Consider the following 26,078-nt stretch of genomic DNA (forward strand, 5'->3'; position numbering starts at 1 on the left):
GCTTGTGGCTCTTTTTGCTGTGGCAAGCACTGTATCCTGTGTACCTCAGCTTGTGCTGACTTGAGGAAATAAATCTTAAGCTTCTAAGTCAAATTTCATCTAGTTTTGCTCACTGTGTAGGTACTTTGGATATACTCCTACATGTCTTCAACAGTGTATTATAGTCTATGGATAATTTTTAGTTGATCTTTCAGAAACAACAAGAAGGGATCCACGATTTATTTCTCTGCTCTCTTAGTGATGTTATTCCCCCAAAAAATCATGTTATATTCTGAAATGATCTATTCCTGTCATATGTCTTGTAGCTTTAAATTTGCTTTATTTTCGAGCATTCAAATTTTTATACAAATTGTTATATAATTTTAATTTTCATTGTCCATTCTAATTTTTAATTAGTTTCTTGTTTTCAGGTGAACAGCACACATTGAAATAATTTTTAACACTACCAACCTAACTGTTTGATATGGTTAAAAATACAACAGAGAATTATCATAGTTTCTATAATTTGCCTTACAGTTGAAATGGAATGTGGGGATGACTTCAGGACCTTGGCTAGATCGCTAGGATTAGGATTAGGAACATTTGTATATTTTATTCAATAGGTTGGTAATGTTTCTATATACCAATAAGTCTATGTCCAAATGTGATTGATAAAGAGATACTGCAATCACCTAATCATTCTGTAAGTAACATGTACAAAAGGTGTCAGAAACTTTAACTTTTATTATCATACTTAAGAATATTAATAAAAACCTATCAAAGGGCTTTGGAGCTGAGCTAATCCTCAAAGAGTATATAATCCAGATCCTTCTCATATTATGGATGATGACTTTTGTGAAAGTTTCATATGGAGAATTTATCCATAAAGTACAATTCTCTTTCTTTAACATAATAATTGTATCTACTAAAAGACAGGATTTCTGGTGTAGTCAATTATTTAATTAATTTCAGAAAATCAACCTTGCACATCCATTTTGGTATATAAAATAAAACAGCTAATATCAATATGTAAATCTAGGATTTTTACTTCTGCAAAGAAATTGGGAATTTTATGATACAGATTTTATTACTGTATATTTATTACTATTTTATAAAATGTCACAAAGTGTGTTATTTATGACAATTGGTTAGTATAATGACTAACATTTCTTGATTTGTTATGCATTATTATTTTATGAAAGTGTCACAAAGTATATTGTTTATGATAGCTTGTTAGCATATTGACTGGCATCTCTTCATTTGAATAGTGCACAAGGCGAGTGAAGTTTGAAAATAATATCCAATAATAATTGGTTATACATTCAATGAAAAAAATCGAAGTGCTTCCAGAAACCCTAATCCTAACCATACTGAATCATTTTGGCTAGTATCTGAAGAATGAAGTCATTCAAATTTACCTCCTAAGGATACACACTATAATGCTGACTCTGGTTTACTCATAGATGAATCAAACTGTTCAGAGGCATTTAGATGGTGGATGTTAAAATGATACTTTCCAGATAGATATAATTCTCTCATTCTCTCCCTCCCCCTCATACTTTCTTTCCCTGACTTAAAACAGCTTGGAGTATTAAAGAGATGAGTAGTATTATGAAATGATACCCACTGGAAGATAAAATGGATATGCTGTGGGTCAAGTCATTTTCTTCTTTTGTATGTCTGCTTACTTTTGTTTCTCAGATTGACTTCTAAAAGTACAATGGAAATGAAATGCTATACCATGCAGTCATAAGTAATATAAAACTCATACATGATGAATTAATACATTCAGAATCTTGTAAATTTTGCATAATTTAAATCAATGCTATGCAGAAAAGAAAACAGTACTGTAACACAAGGGACAATCTTTGTAGACATTTCCATGTTGATGGTTTACAGAATCCTTATTGGTTAACATGTAGAGTATAACAGTAATAAGTGAACTATAATAATACTTTGTTTTGAAAATACCCAAAATGTTAGTCATAGCAATAGTATTGACTACATAACTTGAATCATTGATACTTATTGAATTTCACGGAGTTTTCATGAAGACTTAATCTTTATGTTTGAAATATATTTGGAACAATGGCCAAACATGTGTTCCCTCTACTTTGGTAAATCTTAACAAATACCAGCATCTAGGAAAGATCACAGTGAAGAGCAAGGCCAGGAAGGACAAACATTTTTTTCAACCTCCTTTTGAGATTTGAGGGGGAACTGTATTCCTGACCACCAAAAAGAGAGCTTGAGTTTCTCTTTCAAAATATTGTGTCTCATTTGCATCCCTACAATATTGCATGAATTCATACACACATGGCTTGTAAAACTTAATTGTGTAGATGGTGGTGGTAGTGGTGTGTGTGGCTCTTGTGTGTGTGTGCATGTATGTATGTGTGCCCACAAGTATACATAAAGAAACACATGTGCCTCAAACATATCCCATGGAAATAACAGGATGTGGAATTCATGGGTCAGTCTCAAATATTGGTCTTCAAATGCTACTTTGAGGCCATGGAGATATGTCTAGGGTAGCTGCCCTGCAAACTTGAAGAGAATTCTCCTGTCTCTGTTTTCATCCTAATGGAGGAATACCAGGGTTACAGACATGCATTACCACACCCAGATTTTATGTAGGTTCTAGAGATGTGAACTCAGGATTTCATACAAGTTCGTTTGCCAACTGAGCCATCTCTGCAGTCCAAGCTTTTGAAGATCACATATTCTAACCACTAGCTGTTTCTGTTTTACATCTTTTATAGTGCAAGATTATGATTCCTATATCTGTTTATGATAGGCTTTTTTCTGTATTTCTTGAAAGTCAGTTTCCCATATTGCCACTTTTAACTTTTGCCTACACATAACGTAATATTTCAATTAAAATATAAAAGTCTTGAAATTATGTGATAAATTATTTTAACCAAAGGGAGTTTAAGACTTAGGAGGACACTTGAACAGATATGACCTAAGAAAATAGGGATGTGACTCTGTTGACTTTACAAGGTTGAAATAACATGGACCCACCAAAAAGTAAAATGACTTGAAATTTTGTTGCTCAAAACAACTAACTCAGTCACACCACCATTTCTCTCTTCCCAGAACACCACTTGCTCTTTGTGAATTTGCAAGGATCAAAATCTGCCACTTATTTATCACTCAGACATCTTCTCAGTTATGATTTCTGCAGCTTCTTTTGGTTTCAACATCAGCAAAAATACATATGAGAGGGGAGAGAACACCCTAACTCTTTTCTACTTCTCTCTACACCCAGTTTTTATGTTTATTCAGTTACTTTTTATAAATTGCTCATATATAAATTACTAACCTTTATGTTATGATTTAACCATTACTTTTTTGTTTTAACACATTCTAATTGAATTATGTGGATATTAAATTCAAAACAAATTTTAATTCATATACATACAAGTAAAAGACACATTATAAAATCCTTTATACAACTGTGTTCAGAAGATGATTCAATAAAACTAAAAATATTATCAACATTTTTCATTGAACATCTTCATGACAGCTGAGTCCTTTACTAGAAGAAAAACAAAATACTCTATGGGACAATGTAAAAAAAAATTAGTAAATAATTCTCACTGCATTACATTTCTAGATCAGCATCGACTTTTTAACAATCTACAGAGTAAAGCTATAGCAAGGCATTTATAACATTTCTACATGCCATATAAGCCTGAATACACCTAATAAGGAAAGTCACTGCCTAGTGAGATTCCCATTTTTCTATGTTATTCCATAAAATATAATTAATGTATAAAATGAACTTGGACTATACCTATTATGAGATATTAATATGGATTGCTTATAAAAATTAACCTCTTATATCTCAAAATTCATGAGTTATCAATTGGCAGAATCAGAACTTTGAAATTCCAGGAAATTTTAGAAAAACAATTAAAATATTAATACTAGGATTTGAGAGATGACTCAGTAATCCAGAGCACTGTCTTTCAGAGACCTGGGTTCAATTCCCAGCACCCTTATGGCAGCTCACAGCCATCTTTAACTCCAGCATTACAGAATCTGACACCCTTACACAAACACACATGTAGGCAAAATACCAATGCACATAAAAATGTATTAGTTCTGTTGACTTCAGTAACTTTATTAACTTCAACTTCCAAACCAGCAGGTAAGTTTTTTTTTTAACCTACTAGACAGAAGTACTTTGTGGCTAAAACCCAAATGGTGTGCTTTCCAATATACTGTAGGCATGTTCCTGGTTTACAGATGACAGCACATGCTTAGAGTTCATGCTACATGCTATAAAACCTATGTAAGACTTTCAGGGAAATATTAAATTGTTAATAGCAAAACATTAAAATGATGAGTTTGAAAATTATCTCAGTTTTTTTTTCTTGAGCGATATTTGATTTAATCTTAAGAGATTCTGAGTATTTTGAAAGAAAACCTGTAAGAGTTAAGACTTCCCAGAGCTCCCAGGGACTAACTCATCAACCAAAGAGTACCCATGTCTCCAGCAACACATGTAGCAGAGGATGGCCTTTGAAAGACCCTTGGTCCTGTGAAGGCTCTATGCCCCAGTGTAGGGAAATGCCAGGACAGGGAAGCAGGAGTGGGTGGGTGTGTGGGGTAAAACCCTCATAGAAGCAGGTGGAGGAAAGGTGGCATAGGGGGTTTTCGGAGGGAAAACCAGGAAAAGATATAACATTTGAAACATAAATAAAGAAAATATCTAATTAAAAAAAAAAAGAGTTAGACTCAGTACTGTTTTAAGACCAGTGTAAAACTGCTGTAAAGCGTGACCCCTGCTGGTAAGGATAGAAAGAACACATCTAAACCATGTCTTACTCCTGCGGATTCAGTGCCCATTATTAGCTTTCTACAATACATCTGCTGGATTCTAGGGACACAGTCATCTTTTATGGAAAGATATCATGTAAACTACAATGCTGGTTCCCATTCCTGAGAGGTCTCACATTTGCCTTGTCTGTTTTCCAACCTGTGCCTATACTCCTTGTAATGACAACTTTGCAATCCTCTGAATGTTCCTGATACCATGTTTTCAGCAAACACTTTCCTGATTTTCCTGTATTCAAAAACTTTTGGGACATGTACCATAGTCCCTAGGAGATGAGATTATATTTTGTAATGTGTGTGTGTGTGTGTGTGTGTGTAATTAAATAATCAGAAATTACCCTTTTTAAAGTGACCTGTTTTAGGAAATAGGAAGGCTTTTCCTTTGACAATTTAAAGAGGGATACTTTACCTGTGTGGTGGGTAAGAATAAAAACTAGAATCTGAAACTATATATCATCCTTTAAAAAAAATGTATCACCACTTTCAAGCCAAAACACTGACATAGAGAAGGAGAGTTTATTCCTAAGGACACTGTGAGCAGAGAAGCCACGTTCTTTTTCTATTAATTAATTTGTTTATTCACTTTTTATCCCTATTGCAACACCCCCTCTTCTACCAGTCCTCCTTCTTACATGGTCACTTCTCCACTCCTTTCACCTCTGAGAAGGGAGAGGTATCCCTCTGTTCACCTATCTCTACTTTGCCCCCTGCCATCCCCTGATTTCCATTCATTCTCCTGGCCCTCTCACCCTGGGAGCCACATTAACTGCAAAATCCTTTCTCTGTTCACACTCTCACGGCTGCAAAAGGAAGGGATATTTGAGCACATTGTATTTTGATTTGCTGACATAAACATATCCTTGTAATTGCTGCGGATATTAATCTGTCTGTGTACAAAGGCACTGAAAAAGACTGCTTCTTGAATTCATCAGTGGGCTAGTTTAGAACCCTAGACCATTTTGGCTCCACTGTTGCTAATGAGATGGCTCACAACGACTTGATTCGGCCTCTATCATTTCAAAAGGTTACTGACTAAAACCTTGATACAAATGTTTAGTAAGCACAGTAAGAAAGCCAAGTAGGGTTAGTCATGATCCTTACACATCAAAGACGAAAAGGCAGTCTTAGGCAAGATGGTGTTATAACTCCCGATGGAGGATGTGGTGTTGACGTTCAAACAGCTCACCAGGCAGTTGGGCTCAGGGGAGCACATGTACAGGTGCCACTTCCAGATTCCACCTGGAACCACACCTTGCTCAGCAGGGATGGAAGAAGGGGGATTCTACAGCCTCTATAAGGTAACAAATCCCAAGAGGTTGACATGAATGGAGGGTGTGTTTTGGCCTCTTGCCTGAAAGTAAGTAGAGGTTTTGACTTCTCCCAGCATCCTCATTAAATAGCAGCTCCCGATGTAATATTCCCTGCAAAGGAGGATCCTGAGGGACCACTCCCTCCACGGGGTCCTGAGGTACTGAGGCCTCAACCCAGTGGGACATCCACGCTTTTCTATTTCAAATTATCAACCTGGCATAAAGATGAAGGCCAAAGCCAAAGCCAAATACACTTATTGTTTCCCTGAAAAGGAATATTTAATCCTCTATTTCCAAAAGAGAGAGGACAGAAAGCGCCTGGGGTGTACAACTGTGTGGAATTCTGCATTGTCTGTGCCTTCAACCACTATCTTACTAGCTCTCCTGGATTATGTGAAATGGTTGCACACAAAAGAGAATAACACCAGTAACTCAGAGAATAGGAAGTCTATCTCCTGAAAGTCTTTGCGTGCATGTGTGGCACCATATATGCACAGATATTTCCATGTATGTGAGCAGACGTGTATCGTGATGTAGATGTAGAGACCCAGATGATCTGAGGTGTCTTCTTCAACTGTTCTCCACTGAACTTCTTGGGGCAAGATTTCTTCCTGAACCCAGAAACCTCAAATTCCATCCAATCTAGCTAGTCCATCTGCTCTGTTTTAAATGGATCCTGGGGATTTGCACTTTAGTGCCCTTGCTTGCTCTGCAAACACTTTATTCATTTAGTGTTCCCTTGCCCCCCATCCAGCAGACTTTCCTGTGAAATATTTGTATATTTCTGCTTTTGGTTTTAATATGAGCAGACGTAATTGGGAAATAAATTAATTTTCCTTTTAACTACTCTACCTTTTGGGATAAGAGTCCCATTACTATTTTCAAGGGTTAGTCATGTCACTTCTTGATATTTTTGCCACCATTCCATCCTCATACAAAGTTTGTGAGATTTGAATGAGATATCTGTTGTATATGAAGAGATTTTAAGTCTCCAACTAGACCAGTGGTAACAGTGAGATAAAGGATTTAGAGCGCTATCTACTTTCAGAGCCTCTGTAATAAAGGCCTGGTATATTCTGCTACAGTGATGGTGCCATATATTCATTTGGCTTCTGTAAAATAAGCATTGTATATTACAGCATGGAGAACATTTTATTGGGCTTCAATTAGTTTTCATACTTGACCAGAACACTGGGCCTAAGTTTCCTAATATTTCTGGTATAGATATTTGCATGATTTTTCCCATTTCCTTTTCCAGTGGCACCTCTTCCATGTGCTCCCCAAGCCCTGCCCTCTCTCCAATGTTTGTCTTTTTCTTTAATTGTCATTACTGCATGTAGGTATCCATGCATAGATATGTTAATATGACCGGGTCAGCCTGCTTGGTGTTGTTTGCATGTATGTAATTTAGGGCTGACCACTTGGTATTGGATAAGCAATTGTGGGGTTCATCCCTGAAAAAGGTTAAGTCTCCCTCTTTTTCAGTAGCCATCAGCTTCCTGTAATTCTTTGTCTAGGGACAGGACTCGGTAAGAGATTTACCTCTTTCTATGAAGCAGGTCTATCATTGTTATTGTTCAAGTCCCATTTAGGCAATGATAGTATTGAAGTATAATGAGTGTAGCTTCCCTGCCATTTGTCTCTGTCCCTTTTTATCTTGATGTCCCTTGAGACTAAAGTGGAGAAGTTGTGTTGTAGTTGTAACCATTGCTTCAGAGCAACCCCTGGTCAGTTTGTCATTGTATTTTATACAGTATAATCTAATATCCAATGTAATGCTCACACTACAGTGGTATTCTGTAATAATCTTTGCTGCAAAAAGTAGCTTTGATGAAGGGTAAGAGATACATTAATCTGTGGTTATAAAGATAAGTATTTAGAATTTAGTTAGGAGTTGTTTTGTGTTATGAGTCAGGAAAGTAGTGCTAGAAGGCTCTCCTGCAGATCCATGATATCACTAGCCCTTGAAAGTTGGGTAAGTTTCTAATGACAGGCATGACTTCCCTTCTGTTGAGCAGTTCTTAGTTCATCCACAGACCTGATGTCTACCACAAAGGTGTAAAGTTATAATGTTGTGCTTGGGGATATGGTGCCATGATGGTCATTGTTGGGGTTGATAGGTGTTACAGCTGGGTAGGACTATTGGTGGCTTCCCTCCCTAGGCAGCTTGCATGTACCTTCACTGCAATGAAATCTAGTCCCTAGGAAAGACTTTCAGGTTAGATCCAGAATGGATCCTTGAGTTCTGTAACTGAAGTGCATGTCTTCATCAATAGGGACTCACCTTCAACCAAAACAACAGCAGTAGCCTATGTGTTTTGGGATGTCTGTTCATCCTGTTTTCCCTTCAGATCATTTATATCCTGTTCTTCCCCTAACAAGCACTCACCAGCTTCAGAGTATTTACTTTCCTGATATCTGATGTTACTTTTGGTTGTTTTCTCACATCTAAGGATTTTGAGCTAAGAACTTACTGATGAGAAAGAATATTTGGCATTTATATTTCTGGCCAACATATTACTACACTCAGTATATTTTCTAGTTCTACCTCTTTACCTGAAAATGTCATTATTCTTTATACATCTATCATAACTGCATTCATTATATTCTTATTCAAGTTTCATTCAGAGAGAAATTCAGTCGTAATTTTCTCCAAGACAAAAAAAAAAAAATCCCTATGCATTACCTCTAGATATTAATATTCTCCTTTTAATGATGGTCTAGAATAGATCACAGACTTGGAAAACTGCTCATTTTATATGAGCAGTTAGTCCAATGTGCTGATCATTCCCCTTAGACGAGTCTACCTTCCTTCTATCATTTGGGGCAAGTATAGGTGAGAAAAAATAGGCCAGAAAGTGTTTTATGAGAAAAAGCTTGCTTTTTATGTTCACCGAACTCATCACAGCCTGTGCTCTTTTGGGTTTGTTTGTATAAGCACCTCTTTATCACCATTTAAGAATCTGCTCCCCATCACAGTTTCTCTTGAGATCCCAAACAAGAGTCCTGTGACCACGACTTGAACATTGGATTAGTTCACGGCGGAACAGACTCCCATCTTGAGAGCCAGTAGTTTCCTTGCTTTGAGGAAACATGTTCAAGTTGTGCTTCTCATTTGCAGCTACTTTAATTTTAAAATATGTTGTATTCTGATATCCTCATTAAAGCCAGTCACAGGTCATATCTATTAAACAGTTTCTCCATTGTAAATAATTGTGCTTTTTAAAAACTGATTTGGAAAGGAAAATGTATTTTATGATGTAAAATTTATAGCAGAAATAGGTACAAAATCTCTTTCTTAGTATATTGTTCCATTCACTACAAACCATTTCTAAAATAAAGAGTCAAAGGGCAATAAAATAAATTTTCTCATTTATTAGTCATAGATTGATTACAACGTTGACTTATATAATTAGAAATAGTTCTAATCAAAAATAAATCATAGTATCTACACTCCAAGTAGTAAATTTTACTTGATATTTATAGAAAGTTTTATAAGAATAAAAATTAAATGCTTATGTTCCTCTAACAAAATAAAGATATAAAACATATTTAAAAACATATCTATGCCATATTTTTTAAGAACTAAACCTATTGGGTTTATTCATAAATATCCCAAAACAAAGATGTTGGGTGCATACGAAGTTAAGGGTAGAGAGGATGGATCTGAGAGGAGCTGAAGGTATTGGTCATCAAAATACATTGTGTAAAATTTTTGGATAGTTAATATAATATTATTAATATAATATGATTAAAAATCAACATTAGATTCAAATTCTAGTGTGAGGTTATGTTTAAGACAGTTGTATCCATTAGATATTTGACCCTTTTTAGGCCACAGATTATTCAAAAGTCTCATTATATAGCTGGGAAAAGGAAACAATAAGTAACCCTAAGTGCCAAGGATACTAATCCAGCAATAAGCATGATCCAAAGTTAGTGCAAATACAGATGATTATGGTTACAAAGAGAGCAATATCTATTGTTGGAAATTCTTTCTACCATGTGAAAGTGCCCATCACATTCAGAAAAAGACAGTTTTTGTTTGTCATTTTACCTTGTAAAATATTAAGTGGATTGCTGGAGAGAAAAGATCAACCCTAATACTCAGACCATGTACTCACATAATAAAATTTGAAATTTCTTATATATCAAAAAAATGATAGTCTATGCATAACTCAAATAAATATCAGAATTTTTAAGATATATTTGCAAAAGTATGTGGTAATTTCTCTGCTAATACCTTTCATATTTTATAAGTCTAAACAAGTCATCAGTGGGATGTAGCTTCTATACACCAGTCTAAGACCAAGTAGGTTTGAAATGATCTCAAATGTTGTGCTATCTATGTGGTTGTTCTTGGTCCCAAATGCACTGTCCTGGACTTGAATATTTCTTCATGGCATACATCACAAAATACAGTGCTTAAAGAATGCAACATAAATATCCTTTAGCTAATTTTGGTTTTCTGTTTATTCAACTTTCAAAATAATTGCATTGTATACTCAATTCCTAGCAGAGTAACATACAATCAATTCTAATGTTCACTTTGCTATTCTAAAATGAGATTGATGTCACCCACCAGGGATGTAAAAGGCACTCCTTTGAAAGAAAGCTTTTAAAAGTTCTATTGCTCCATAAGTTATGAAAACACCCCAGTGAGTACCAGTGCCTTCAATGATAATAAACAAAACTGATTGGCAATAGAAATTACAACACAGATTCTTTGATTTTTATGATCAAACTGAAACAGACAACAAAGAACAAAAACAAAAGGAACATCTTTCTTACAAAAAATTATAGACAGCACACATTTCAGACATGCTTTCTGTGAAGTGAAAGATTGACAAGGAATGGGGGCGAGAGAAATAGCAATGGACTATATGAAGACAGTACAGGTGCATGTCTATGATACATGCTTAATTCTCACAAGAACAGGTTGCACAGGAAAGAAACATGTGGGAACATTTCTTTAATCTATAAAGGGATGAATTCTTGATGTCAGGATTTGCATTCAAGCTATGCAGAGCTTGAAAATGAATACGTATCTATTGGTAGATGCAAATGACTCTCCATTGGGCTACACAAACATACGAATCTGGCTTATCCTGAAGAATGTCATGTCAAGAACAGAATTTGTGATGCTACATATATATTGTTTACAGTCATTTTTCTTGTTTTGATTGTATATAAGTTTCACCCTACAGAATATCTGTATCACTTATCAAAGTTAAAGCGAAGAATAGGCTGGGAAGACACTTTAGATAAAAGCTGATGTAACCCACACTCCACTCAGAAAGCTAGTAGAGTCAGGAAAAATTAACCTTCACACAAATGAAATAGCATTCTCAATGTTAACTTGTGCACTTGTGTAGTAGATCTTGGGACATATGTCACCTTATCATGTCCAACATGGATATTACATATTCTATAAATCTTTTGATGAAATTGCGGAATGAAGGATGAATAAGGATAAGACAGTGTCAAAGTTACACATGACTATAGGTCCAGTGAGGTGGTTGTCAGCTTGGTATAGTCTCGGAAACCTTGACCTATTTTTTTTTAATTAAAGTTTGTACCATAAAAAAGTTTGTACCTTAAAAATGTTTGTACCATATTGCTCAAAGAAACAATGTCAGGTACCAATAGAGATTAATGTACCACATAGCACATTAAAGTAGATATAGTTCTTTTGATTGCTACAATTTGTCATCTGTATTGCTTATTGGTGAGGTTAGCTTTGTTATGAGACACTTTGACAACATCACCATGGGACATTTAATTATTTGATCTTCCATGGACATGTTACTCATATTGACCCTGTGTTTCCAGTAGTGCCAAACAGCAGAACCCCCATCAGTGAGCATTCAGTGGAAAGTATGTGAACTAGGATTGAGTCTTGTTCTAAAGGTCATCTATAGAAACAAAGACAAGGAGAGGAGGAATAGAAGCCATGTTTAGACAATTTGATGGAAAATGATACGCTGTTAAACTGGCCATAACTGGAAAAGGGTAGTTTTGTCTTGAAAAACTGTACAGGTAAATAGAAAATATATTTCCAGGCCTCAGACAATGAGAAAAAGCCAACTGCAGGTATGAGCATGTAAACCAGCCAAATATGAGTAAAGGAAGAGCAGATCCCTATCAGTGTGGTTTATTGACAACCACACCCTACATGTTTACATGTGTAACCTAAAGGAACACTGGCAGTGGCAAGAGGTAAGCGAGAGCTGCTGTGGTATCCGTGCTCTAGTCCATAATGCAAGAGGTCTTTGTAGACAGAAGTCCTGGCAGTACTCTGTGATAGAAGAAGGGAGTCACTAGGTCTGCTTAGGAACCCAAGTAAACTTCCATCCTCCCTCCTCGTCTCTACGCACAAAGGCTTGTCCCTGGTGGAAGGAATGAGTTTTTACATTACAGTGAGGGCTCAAAGATGTGGAAAAGGCCACCTCTGTCTTGTTGGGGGACACATCTGCAGTGTGGTAAGGAAGAGTCTGCACCCTCACTGGAGGATTAGAAAGCCGAGGAAAACTGCAACAATCTTCCTGGTGTATGGAGGTGGTATTCGAGGCATGCATTCCCTGACCTACATAATCAAGGTGTAGATCTCTGGGGACATTTGCAAAGCCAATTGCATCATGCACAAATGGGGAGGATGTACTGGGAACTGTTCTGGGATGAGAAGAGGTGGTGGCACTGTAGTTAGCTGGTAGAGTGTCATCAATGGTGTTGAGGTCTTTCAACCCAAGGGTTTGAAGAACCCATGCATCTACATGGGGCCCAGGTTGTTCTTCACAGTTAGAAAACTCCGTGGAGAGGTTTCTCTTGGCAGTTTTGGACTGGGGAGTCCAAGCAGGGGGGTGTCTGTGATCTTTGGGTTTCCTCTTCTCTTTTCTGAGTTTTCCAAACACTTTGGAAAATTCATCTGATGACAGCAATTTCTGGAAAAGCAATTCCCAGATATTTACTGTTCATCCAATTGCTTAGGAAAAAAAAGGCTAAATAAAAACTAATCAATTAGCTACTGCTTGTTGTATAAATATTTTTAATAAGTTGTTACTTTAATTCACATTCTTCAGTTTTTAAAAGTTGAAGGAAGCAGATGATATCTGTAAGTTTTCAACTAAGAGAAGAAAAAGCTGATGTTAATAGTAGGTGCCACATATAAAACTTATTTATAAGTAAATAAAATAGGACTATCATTTATAAACCATTGATTGCAAGTTTTTTCTCATTGGAGGCAGATGCTATTGAAGTCATTAATAAATAAAGTAAGACATAGTCATAAGAGTGATTAATTGAGTACTCCTTAGCCTAGATTTAAATCTCATTCATGTAAGTCTAGACAGAACCTCTGATTTAAACACTATAAGCCACCTGTTACTTTTATTATATTAACTTTCAAAATACTCCTATGTGATGTGTTACATTATTCTAAATTTAGAAACACAATATTAAAAGTGTTAAAAATAATATCACGTTAATGATTTTATAAAACACTTTTTATGGATTGATAACCGATATTAGGGTTTCATAGTAGCAACTATAAAAATGTGTTTTGGTCAAAGCTAAATAGATTGCAAAGCAATCAAATTTAGTGACTCTTTAAACTAAAAAAAAAAAAAAATGGGTGGTAGCACCAAATTTAGAGTAATGTCATAGTTTGCCTATAAATAAGATTAAACTGATGATAGACACAGTAATGAGAGTGAGGGCAAATTCAAACTGAAATGTGAAATGAAAGGAAAAACATAAAACTTACAGGTGGGCTATTTATCCTTGAGTTAAAGTAGTTCACTTAGAAGTGCAAGAAAAATGAGAAGAAACATAGAATGCTTGAATATCCCAAATCATCATTGGAGAGTCTGGGAGGGTGCTCCCGTGTATGCTTTTGTGTGTGTTTGTGTGTGTGTGTGTGTGTGCAGGCAGAGGTTGAGTTAGGCATCTTTCTCTATCACTGTCTACCTTTTATTTTCAGGCAGAGTCCCTTACAGATCTCTCTAGCTAGCTAGCCAGTGGGATGTACGGATCTACTCAGTTTCCCTGTAATCTACTGGGATTGCAGATGTCCATACTGCAGGCTTTTAATGGGAAATCTTGAGGATTCAAATTCAGATCTTCGTGGATGCATGTAAATGTGTTACTTACTTAACTGTCTCTACAAACCCTGGAGAGAATTCCATCAGTGCTCTTAGCTCATCAATTTACAAATTAAGATAACAAAGGCCCTGTAGTGGTTTGAATAGAATTTGAATGGTAGGCCTATAAGGAGTGGCACTATTAGGAACAGTGGTCTTGTTGAAATAGGGACAGCCTTGTTGGAGGAAGTGTGTTACTGTGGAGGTGGGCTTTGGGATCTCTGATCCTCAATCTAGGCCTAGTGTGGCAATGTCTTTCTGCTGCCTTGAAATGCAGATGTAGAATTTTCATCTTCATCTCCAGCACCACGTCTTCCTATGTGCTGCAATACTCCCTGCCATGATAACAATGAGCTAAATCTCTGAACTGCGAGGCAGCTCGAGTTAAAATGTTTTTTAAAAGTTGTCATGGTTATGGTGTCTCTTCATAGCAATAAATCCCTAAGACAGGACCTAAAGAAGAACTTTAGCTAACATCTAACACATACTTAGAATTACTGATATTTTTTCCATTTGGTTTCTACTCTAATATGTCACACTTTATTCACACCATAGTCATCAATCCTTCTGATTAACTTTTGACCTTCCTTAGTGACACCTAGCTAAAATCTGAAACTAGAATCTTCTGGGAAATGGTTTATAAAAATCCCATTGAAGCCATATATATTGTGAAGGATAAGGATCCTATTAAGTCCCATGAAGACGCCTTGTTCAAGTACACTTCATGTCCTCAGTCATGGGATGTTATGCAGTGATTTCCTCTGTCAACTCACTGCCTTGAATTTGTAAAACAGATAATTACATACCTTGGCCTTCTCTTCCAGACGTTTAACCAAAGTAGAATTCAGGTATTGTCTGAGGTGATTGTTCTCTTCATGTAGCTTAGCAAGTTCTTCCTCCTTCTGCAGTAGAGTATCTTGGAGCTGCAGGAAGCACACAAAGGTGAAGGGTGCCCCCCTCTATTGGTTTTGTAACCTAATAATAATGCACTGCTCCCCAACCTTCTTAAACTTGAATATTCTTGTTTGTTTTATGAACATAGTTTCAAAGAGTTCTAGTCCTCCGAGTCCTAAATTAAATTCACACTCCCTACCACCTGATTGTTCAGTTTTGCGCATTGCATATTCAATTCATTACAAAGTATTTAAAGAGATCAGATGACTCTCAAAACTGTAACTACAGGGAATCAGGTGGTTATGAAGTAAAGTGAGCCACACGGAACTGTTTAAACATAGGAAGGATAGTTAGAAAGTTTGACTGGGCTCCTTCCTTGCACATTTATGAAAATAAAAATAAGAGATGTGACCTTGTTTCCCCTGGCATCAGAGGGTTGTGCTTGTGTGTCCAATAAATAAGACTTCTTCCCAGGAAGAACCACAAAGGAAACCTGGAGAAGGAGTGATCTTTGGAAAAAGTTTATCATCATCCCTCCTCTCAAAGAGGAGCTATGTCTATTGTTGAAAACACCACTGTATTCCTTTGCTCTTGGCAGCAGCCCAGAGAGTAGAGCTGCAGAAATTTTCCACAGATAATGAAAAAAAGTGATGAATTGGGAGGTCAGTCATAGGTTTTCTTGGAGTTACTATTTCTGTGAGTTTGTTCATCTAACCATTATCTCTTTGGACATACAACTCTGAGACACTATGATTTTAAAAAGAGAAACACTATAAAACTAAAAATCAATATAAAAGAAGGGGAGAGAGAGGAACGAATGGACTTTATGGGATCGGAAAGTCTCAAGATTCTCAACACTTATCCATACCTGTTTATTTCTGTAGAGCTGAGATGAGAGCTGAGCCTCTTCCCATGAACATGAGTCCAGAACAGGGAAACTTAAATCAGCGGGCGATTCTACATGAAAATATAAAACAAATGAATGAACATATTTAGAACTGTGTAATTAAAAACTCAGCAAATGACTTCAAATGTTTAATAGACTTCATTACTTCTTTTTCACACAGGAAAACAAGTTTTTTTTAAAGATTTCAGAAGAAGGAAATGAGGCAGTATTTATGCACTGCCTACAAAAGTGGCTAAAGAGATGCCCTCTAAGGAGAGCTGGAATGGATATGTACATTCTTGTTGGCTAAGTGAATAGAGGCTATCTCTTACATATCAGTACCTCATAAGAATACTTACTGACCCTGCTATTCACTAGGCACAATATTGTGATTGCACTACCCCCTGATTTGTAGCATTTGATAGTGCTGTTTCAGGTTCCATGATCAAATCCTATATTGTCAAGCTGTCTTTCCCCTTCACTCTGCTTACTTGTGAAATCTGAAAGGGCAGAATTTTGTGAGAATTTTATGCCATGGCATGACAAAATTTTTCAGCAGTTGTTTATTTATTAGTGCTGGACATTAACACCAGGACCTTGTATATGCTGGAGAGGGCCTCCATGGCTGAGCCAAATCCCCAACTATTGTTGCCATTTACTTCAGTGACATACTTCTTGTCTCTCTGAAGAATTTCATTGAGATTTTACCACCATATCATACATGATCTATTTTAAGTGTTTATATATGTATATTTTAATGTTTTTTTTCAAAAAGGTTTATGTTTTTCATAATTTACAGCAAGTATACCCAGCAATCAAAACTATTTCTGGCTCAGTCTTAGTCTTGCTCTGGGCTGTACTTAAAATGTTGTTGTTGACCCAGGCAGTAGTGGTGCACGCCTTTAATCCCAGCACTTGGGAGGCAGAGGCAGGTGGATTTCTGAGTTCAAGGCCAGCCTGGTCTACAGAGTGAGTTCCTGGACAGCCAGGGCTACACAGAGAAACCCTATCTCCAAAAACCAAAAAAAAAAAAAAAAAAAAAAAAAAAAAAAAAAAAAAAAAAAAAAAAAAAAAATGTTGTTAAAACATTTAGTATTAAATCACAATGATGAGCAAGAAAATCAAATAAAGCTTGGGTTCACATCCTGAGACACTCTCTACTTCTGTTTTTGCTTGTAGTAAAAAGACAAGACTGAACAACATCTTCCATAGCATATGTATTGGTTTTTGCTTCAGCTTCTTGTCATAAACACTCCAGTCTCCAAATACCTTGGGGCAGAATGAATGTATGGATCTTTGATTTCACAGTGCCCGAGAGTTTTACAGAAACCACACATTAATATAGAAAACCCTTTCATATGTGTAAGCTCCAGCCCAATGTTCTCTGTATAATTTCCATCAACATTGAACATCTTTCTAAAGATGAAGTGTATATGTGAAAGGGGAATGGTTGTTTCCATGAGTGTAATACTGTCCTCAGAATTTGTGCTATGAAATAAACATTGTTGCCAGGTGGTAGTGGCACACACCTTTAATCCCAGCACTCAGGAGGCAGAGGCAGGCAGATCTCTAGATCTCTGAGTTTGGGGCCAGCCTGGTCTACAAGAGTGAGTTCCAGTCAGGGCTATACAGAGAAACCCTGTCTCTAAAAACAAAACAAGAAAACAAAAAGAAAGAAAGAAAGAAAGAAAGAAACATTGTTACTCATTCTTGATTTTTCTCTCAAGGTCACAGGGAATCTAATGAAATTGCAAAATAAATGCTCCACTTGATACTTTGACACCAAAAATGTGCTATTTATGCAACGTTGTTATAGACCCAAAGTTATCCCATGAATTGGAAATCCCTAAGAATTACACAATGTAGAAAATAATACCCTATCTAACATGCAAGAGGAAGGGTTTCATTTTTACTAGTTGATGAGTACAGAATAACCAGATTTATCCCACAAAATGCAGGATTTTGGGGCTTACTTGAATTCCCTACAATATCTTTTTCTGAAGAGGTTCAGCCCTGTCATGGGGGTTCTGAAAAGGCCCATTCTCCCAGGGAAGTGGAAGAGTAGAACTTACCCAGCACTTGTGGTGATTGTTGGAGCTCAGTGTTGTCCAGGAGACCAGCAGCCCAGAAAGAGACCCAGGTCTCCTTGGAAACGTCAACACCAGATTCTGACGTTGTAGTGGAATACGGGCAATTATAACCCTGGTCTCCTACAAAATACTGATCTTGGCAAGGCAGGATGGTGTTCTGTGAAATTCAGTATGGTGAGGGTGTGGGAGAAGGCACGACAGCAGGTGGGAGAGGGAGAGAGTAGGAGAAACAGAGAAATTATATGAGGTAAAGCAAATTAACAGTGAAGGTGATAACTACAGGTTCAGATATATATTTGAATGGTGTGAGTAGGCTCTTTGTGTTAACCAGTACTTCCTAAGGCCTTTTTACAAAATAACTAGTATTGGATGGGCCAGGTTAGTAAACATCAAAAGAATATTTCCTACTGTAGTACCCAAGTCAACTATAAGCTACCCAGAAATTAAATAAAAAGAATTAGGTTTCATGATTCAATATAAGAACTATCTGTTACTCTGTAGGAGACATTTTTTTCTTTTCTTTCAAAGATTTATTTATTTATCATATGCAAGCACACTGTAACTATCTTCAGACACTCCAGAAGTTGTGTCAGATCTCATTACGGATGGCTGTGAGCCACCATGTGGTTGCTGGGATTTGCACTCAGGACCTTTGGAAGAGCAGTCAGTGCTCTCATCCACTGTGCCATCTCTCCAGCCCCAGGAGACATCTTGATTATGTTTCTAATAGCCTTGAGAGATAAAGATCACAGACTGCAATATGTTAAGTGAACAGTTCTACATGGCATCATATCAACAAACCTTCTAAACTGGGAATCTGAATCAGGTGTGTGCTTTATACTGTAGGAAAACCAAATCAAGCTTACCCCAACTAGCTTACAAATAAATAAGACTCAGACTATGGTTATTTTACTTGGCTTTGACAATTACTGGGGGTAACCCCTAATCTACTTTTCTAACCATTGACCTAGCTACCTACCCAGAGGCATACCCCAGATACTTGTTGTTTTTCCTTTGGCCACATGCTCATGGTTCATCTCCTCTCACCGTGGCTTCCTCCTCTCCTCCCATTCTTTTTTCCTTCTCCTCGGCTCTCCTCTCTCCTCTTCTAGTCTCCCAGTCCCAACCAGGTAACTCAAAACCTTCCAGTAATTGGCTGTAGCCAATTTTATTTAATCAATAGTTTTAAATTAAGGAGCAAGTTTGTACAACCAAAGCTTGTAATTTACTCATAGGGCTAGACCTTCTGGTTCAGAATTTAGCATTACAATACTTAGCAGCAAACCAAACCTCAACATTATGGTTGGATGATATATACATGAATGGATATACATATGTAGGTATATATGTATACAGAGGTGATTACATACATTTTGCCCCCAGTTCCAGTCACTGGAACCTACCATCACTCATGTAAAGAGTCAAAGGCTGAGAATAAAGGCAGTGGGCTCTAGTTCCCTTCATCAGTAAAGTTTAGTACCCTTTCCAAGTTCTCTTGCCACCAGTAGCTGCCTGGCATGCTTTCTCCACTGTGTTCTGATTCAGTGAACACCTTCCTGCCCCGCTGCACTCATGCCTCAGTCTTTACATAGGGTCTTTCCAAATGTCTATGCAGGGCAGGTAGGCTGCCTGCTAGCTTAAGTTGTCCAAAAGCCCATTCTTAATTATGTGTCAATGTTTAATCAGGTAAAAGACATCTGTGGCAACAGAGTCCAGGTTTGAACAAACTCTTTATTTAAACATGGTAAGTCTGTTGCTCCTGTGAAGACTTTCTTGGACATAACATAATTAAAGAAACCAGAGGAGAAGACAGAAAGGAGGGAGAAGAAAGGAGTGGAGGAGGGGAGAGGAAAAGGAGGAAGAGGAAGAGGAGGAGGAGGACAAGAAGAATAAAAGAACAGATTTATTATCATTGAGTCACTAGAGTAGCACTTGGGCCCTTCTCCCAGCGAGTGACAGGCATTGCCTTAAAGAAATTCAGCCAAAAGTTTATCAAGTGCTATTTTCTTTCTTTTTTCTCTAAAAGTATGTTTGTAGACTCTTTTCGGAGGTTATTATTGGAATCAGAGCTAAGCTATTATGCAATTGACACCCGAGAGGAAAACAAACCCCAAACACTCCTAAGTAGTTTAAATCTAAGTGTTTGCAAATATGTGCATCATCTGGAGGAACAGGTGGAAGGAAAGAAAGCCTGTGCAGGGTGAGGGCAAACGGGTGGGGTGGGGAGGCAAATGTGCAGAGAAAGGGAACAGAGAATAAAAAGGGGTGCGAGGCAGAAGACTGCCTATTTTAATTCTTAGGTACAAAAGCATCTCCCAAGGAGTATATTTTAAACGCAGTTTGTCTTCCAGGACCCCCAGGTCCTGGCAGCAAAGCAGTTAAGGCCAGCTCCTCACTTACCATCTTGCAGAAGAAAGCGCTGCAGAAACTAGGCCCACTCAGCTTTTTCTTAAAGCCAGACTTAACTTTAAATGGGACTGCAGGGAGGAGCAAGGAGGCGAAGAGTTCTAATCCGCTGGAGCTGCCAGTGACGTGCGCGAGGCTCCTGGCTCTTCCTGCTCTCTGAATTAGTAGGAGGCTGTCAAACAGGTGACGTGCGTGCCTAGGGAGCCGCCCAGCCTAAGCCACTTCGGGGACACCAGCACTGGGATGTGAGACCTGCGCTTCACCTTGCTGGTGCGGAGGCAGGATCCAAAGCCGCGCCCGGCAAAGCCTGTGCCTGTGAGAGCTGAGTCTACAGTCTACCTGGCGCGGTGGCAGCCAGCGATGGAGACTTGGCTGCCCTTGCTCCCTCTGTGCCACGCGCCCAGCAGCCGGCAGGGCGGGGCCGGCCAGGGCGGCCAGCCAGCCCCGGGAGGCATCTGAAGGCCAAACCTTGGTCTCTGCGCACAGAGCTAAATAAGCCTATCCAAGGGACCCTGGTGTGAGTGGCACTCTGTGTATTCCCTGGTCACAGGATAACAAGTGATGGTAACTTAATAATAGCGGCGACTTGATTTTATTTTTTCTTTTTTAATGCAAGAACACAGTTCTTGCAAGGTTTAAATGTGAGGAGAAAAATGTATGAAATCTAGACTGTTCATTTTCCAAGATGTATACCATGGACAGTTGTCTGCCCACAAGTACTCGATAAAATTTGTTCAAACGATGAATTAGTGTTCAAATTTAGGAATCTAAAGTGCTTTTTGCTGAGTTGGGCTGATGCACACTCCAATTATATAAAATGAGAAATTAAGGTTAAGAAAAATAATGTCTTGTCAATACTTCATAGCATATTTCATTTTTCTGTCTTTAATTTTATCCTCACAAGGATCTCTGTAACGTTCAACTAGGGATGACACAGAAGCAATACCTCCTTTCAATAACCCCCAGTAGGCAACTCTCACATGTGCTGACCACTTAAGGGATATAAAGCAGTAGGCAAATGGGAACCAGCTCCAGAAAGCCTGGGAATATCTCCAGAACTCTCTAAGCCTGCCAGAGACACCTGCACAACCCTGTCTATTACTGTTCAAGTCACAGTACACAAGGTATGGAGAGTGCCCACCAACGGATAAACACATGAAGAAAATGTATAAACCAGGGAGTCTTGTTCAGCTATAAAGAATGACATTATACCCTTTGTAGAAAAAAAAATGGTAGTCTTGTATATCATAATGCTAAGTGAAATAAGCCAGACTCAGAAGAACAAATAACTTACATATTCTTTTATACGAAGATCCTCTAAAATGTGTGTATGTAAATGTGAGTGTGCGTTTACGCATTTGTTGTGTGTGTGTAAAATAGAAAAAGTACTATTTTACTACTTGATAAGAGGAAAAGGACCAGAGGGTGCAAGGGTAAAGAGAGGGTAATGGATATAAATATGAGCAAAGTACATGATGTTTATGCATAATAATGTTATGAGGAAGCCTGTTACTGTGTATAATGAATAAACGCTGATAAAAAACAAAGCTAAGGAGGCTGACAGTAAACATAGAAGCCATGTTCTACTGTTCTCTCTGTATAAAAAAAAGCCCACGAATAAGAAAATGAACACTGTTAGCACAACAGGAGAGCATCAGACTTGGGTTTTGGACTTCAAAAGGCAACTGAGCTTCATTCTACCAATCACAAGAATTGCACTCAGTGCTCTCACTTCTACACATAAAGATGTGTGTGTAGCTGGCACAGTTACAATACGGATTTGCATTTCTTTCAAATGCATAGGTTGAAGTTCTGGTGCCAGTGTTAACTACATTTAAACAAAATTACCTCAAGAACAAAGTTTAAATGTGTTCCCAAGAGTAGGTCTTATGTCTGGTGGTATTATCAGAAGGTAGACACACCAGGGACCTGGCATGGCACTCACACAAATGAAAGGTCATAGGAGGATACAGTGAAGAGTCATCTGTCTGAAAGTCAAGAAGGGAAAGTTCAGGAAAAACCAAGTGCCCAGCAGAAACCTTGAGGTGGGCTTCTGGCCTCTGAGACTGAAGCTGTGCCTATGACATGATTGCTAGGTAGCCCTGGCAATCTAATACGCACATGACACAGAAAACTGAGAACCAGAGTTTGAGTCCGGCTTAAATATATTTCTTACAGAAAAAAAAATTGACATTTCTTTGATTGTCCTCTTCCTCTGTCATGAATAGAATTTAGGAAAATTATGAAGTGACTAAGAACTCAACACCCCAAGATCAAGAAAGATATAGAGGAGGGAGTAGAGAGTGTGCCAGACTCAGTGGCATTCTTTCTTTTGCTCTGATAATTTCGATTTGTAAATTTTTTATCGGATATTTTCTTCATCTACATTTCAAATTTTAATGAACACAACTGCGTGTGAGGATCACTGCATGGGAAATTGAAGAACTGGATCATTCAATGCTACCCTATTCCGGTGTGTTCTAAGAGAAACCGCTCCCTCCCCTACTCCGCTCTGGAAGTATAAAAGACAAAGCTGCAAATTGATTTAGATCTTCCGAATAAACGGTCTTGTTCAAGTCAAAAAGCTGCTCATTCGTTAGTCCTGTAAACATCTAAGCTCTTTAACAAAACTGGGTTAGTTTCATGAAGAGCAGCAGAGGCAGAGACGGGGGGGGGGGGGGGGGGGGGGGGGGGGGGGGGGGGGGCCGAGGCCGAGTAGACTTGCCTTGGGAAGCTGCCCCAGATGAGACCTGTGAGACGTGTAAGCCTTTGCAATGACACAAAACAGGTACATGAGCAAATGTACCATGATAAAATGAAAACAAAGGGCCATTGGCTTTGCACTTAAGTACACGTGAACTCGTTTTCCTGGTATTTTTTGAGATGAACTATGTGGGTTGCTAGATCAAGGTCTCCAAGTTCTGGGTAACCCATTTGATGAATTAGAAGCAAAATGCTTACAGGAGAGTTTAAATATGAATCATATCTGCTAATGATCAATAATATCTATATTTGCTGATTAAACATGAATAATGTTCTTATTATTAGTAGGGAGAGTTCTGACTTTGATGATGCTTAAATGTCTATTGCTCTGCTGGGTCTGTTAAATTTTCTAAAGGGCATGTTGGATTTGCCAGCTGGGTTTTTTTTTTGAGGGTTAGATGTAAGTTTTAAAAGTCTTTAGTGCATTTTTAGCACATACATGCTTTGCTCATCAACTACTTCAGCACAGTAGACATGGGCAAGCATGTGGTGATATAGAATCACAGAACACTGGAGAGCTATTCACAATTGAGTAAAAATCAGATCATACATTCTTGCTGAAATTATAACCCAGTGGAGATGGGCATGGTGGCCCACACACTTAACCCTAGCACTTGGGAGGCAGAAGGAGGCAGATTTCTGAATTCTAGACCAGTCTGGTCAACAAACTAAATTCAGTATAACCAAGGCTGTCACACAGAGAAACCCTGTCTCGAAAAACCAAAGAGAAAAAAAAAAGGATCCCCAAAGTAAAACAAACCAAAACTGAAACCAAAATCTGAAAACCAAAAGTCAGAAACTAAAAACCAGCAACAAAAATAAAACCAAAAAACCTACAACAGCAACACTTCAAATCCTTGAACTCTGGTTATACCCATTGTTTCTTAAGATTTATTTCTGAAGCATGGGCTTGATTACTTTTATTATTAAAAACAAAACAAAACAAAACAGCAACAACAAAAACACATACTGGAAAAATTCAGCAATAATGTGAAGGCCTTAGCTGTCTATCTATGTATATCTTTTTCTATCTATGGATATGATATAAAGGCTCCTGGTTCTTTGTGATCCATATCAGCCCATGAAAATTCTCTTCTTCTATAAACAGTGAGATCAGTTAAAATCTGTCTTTGAATTGTGTTAGAAGAGGTGGTGTTGAAGAGGAGGCTAATAACAGTTCAGTTGTTGAATCAGGGTAAAAATATAACAAAATGGGAGGTAATTTGACCTGCACAAGAACCAAGTCTACAGACAGCGAAACGTGGAGTGTGATCAGAAGTGGGGCGAGGATATAAATAGACGGGCATATGGAATGGTCTTTCATTTCACCCCTGGAGAATGCTTCTTCGATTTGCACATTAGTGGATTCAGTAGCTAGCATATATAATAAAAGAAGAATCATTTTTCTTTGTAAACACAGCTTCTTCCCATAGCATAGACAGCTGAGTCTCCAAGTAACAAGAGGATCCTGTTTCTCCTTTCTCCTACAGGTAGAGTGTTACATGTATTAAAATGTCAATGCAACAGTTTTGCATTGTAAGACTTAACATTTGCTATTCTTTAGTATATCTGGAGAGGTGTTACATATTCAGCTTATGAAATACAGTTTTAACTTTACTCATCCAAAAACATATGTGGGAATCAGTATTTTACTATGGACAGAGACTTTCCTATTGCTCACCACTTGGATGTCACTGGAGATTTCTCATGGTTATGACATATAGTATACATTTTAAAGTGATAAAACTTGTTTCTACAGAAATAAGATGTGTGAAAAATAGTCAACATTTAATTCTGAGAACAGAAATAACACAGTTAAGAAGAGCATACTGGTTATTAGCTAGAAAAGAGAAATGCCTTGCATAAGATCAGGAGTCGAATGTGACAAAATATAAAGGAGTACCTCTGTGTAAAAAGTAAGTATGTGTGTCTGCGTGTGTGTGTGTGTATGTGTGTGTGTGCTTATGTCAGAAAGAGTTTCTTTAATGGCTTTATATCTACTATTACTTATTGACTCATAAATGATTGCTGATAATTCAGTTATACTTGATGTATTTTGTTAAGGCAAATGACATAGCATCATCACGTTGAAAAATCAAAAGGTTCTCATTAGAAGAGCATATCTTTTCCATATCATCTGTATAGTGTGCACATGTGAGATAGTGTTCAAATGGACACAGATCTGTACTCATTATTCAGTAAAGCTTTTCTGTTCCTGGGAGCCTTGATCTCTGCCTTTTGTCATAATTTAATGTTTCAGCATAGGATTTGAACCTAGGTAGACTGAAGCAGCTTCACCTTGCTGTGGATAGATATGGGAGTTCCTCCTCCTTTCAGGTCCCACCTGAGATCCAGGGCAATCAATACCTTACCTCTCTGCCACTTACTATGTGAATATGGGAGGAATCTCTACTCCATGAAAAGCTGTCTATCTAAAGTTAAATAAGAAATGTCAATAAAACTATGAAAGAACATTTAAAAAATGAAATTTACCTCACATTAACACAAACATTGGAGAGGAAGCATATTAAGCCAAGCAAAGAGTTCTTAGGGCTAAGCGGAAGCTCTTCAGTGCTTGGGATTCAGTGCTTGACTATACTGTGAGGCCTCAGAATCCATGCCCAGCAGCAGTAACAAAATACCTAAGCAAGCCAATAAATCAATACAACTTTATTCCACACACTTTATCTCAGTGCACTGAAAAACGATTAAAATAGTTATGATGATTAATGTATGTCAGGGATATGCTCATCTAACTTTGATATAA

General features: G+C 37.7%; 1 protein-coding gene across 1 annotated transcript in view; it reads right to left on the reverse strand.

Annotated features, from left to right (window-relative positions):
• Window positions 1–12,454: 12,454 nt before the first annotated feature.
• Window positions 12,455–26,078, reverse strand: part of Gmnc (geminin coiled-coil domain containing) — a 30,595-nt gene continuing 16,971 nt past the window's right edge. The window contains exons 3-6 of the mRNA XM_031364662.1: window positions 18,125–18,299; window positions 16,035–16,123; window positions 15,079–15,195; window positions 12,455–13,075 (exon numbers count right to left, since the gene is read on the reverse strand). Of these exons, the coding sequence (XP_031220522.1) occupies window positions 12,455–13,075; window positions 15,079–15,195; window positions 16,035–16,123; window positions 18,125–18,299 (1,002 nt within the window). The remainder of the gene's footprint in view (window positions 13,076–15,078; window positions 15,196–16,034; window positions 16,124–18,124; window positions 18,300–26,078) is intronic.

This window comes from Mastomys coucha, unplaced genomic scaffold (genome assembly GCF_008632895.1).
Source record: "Mastomys coucha isolate ucsf_1 unplaced genomic scaffold, UCSF_Mcou_1 pScaffold12, whole genome shotgun sequence".
In the NCBI taxonomy this organism is placed as follows: Eukaryota; Metazoa; Chordata; class Mammalia; order Rodentia; family Muridae; genus Mastomys; species Mastomys coucha.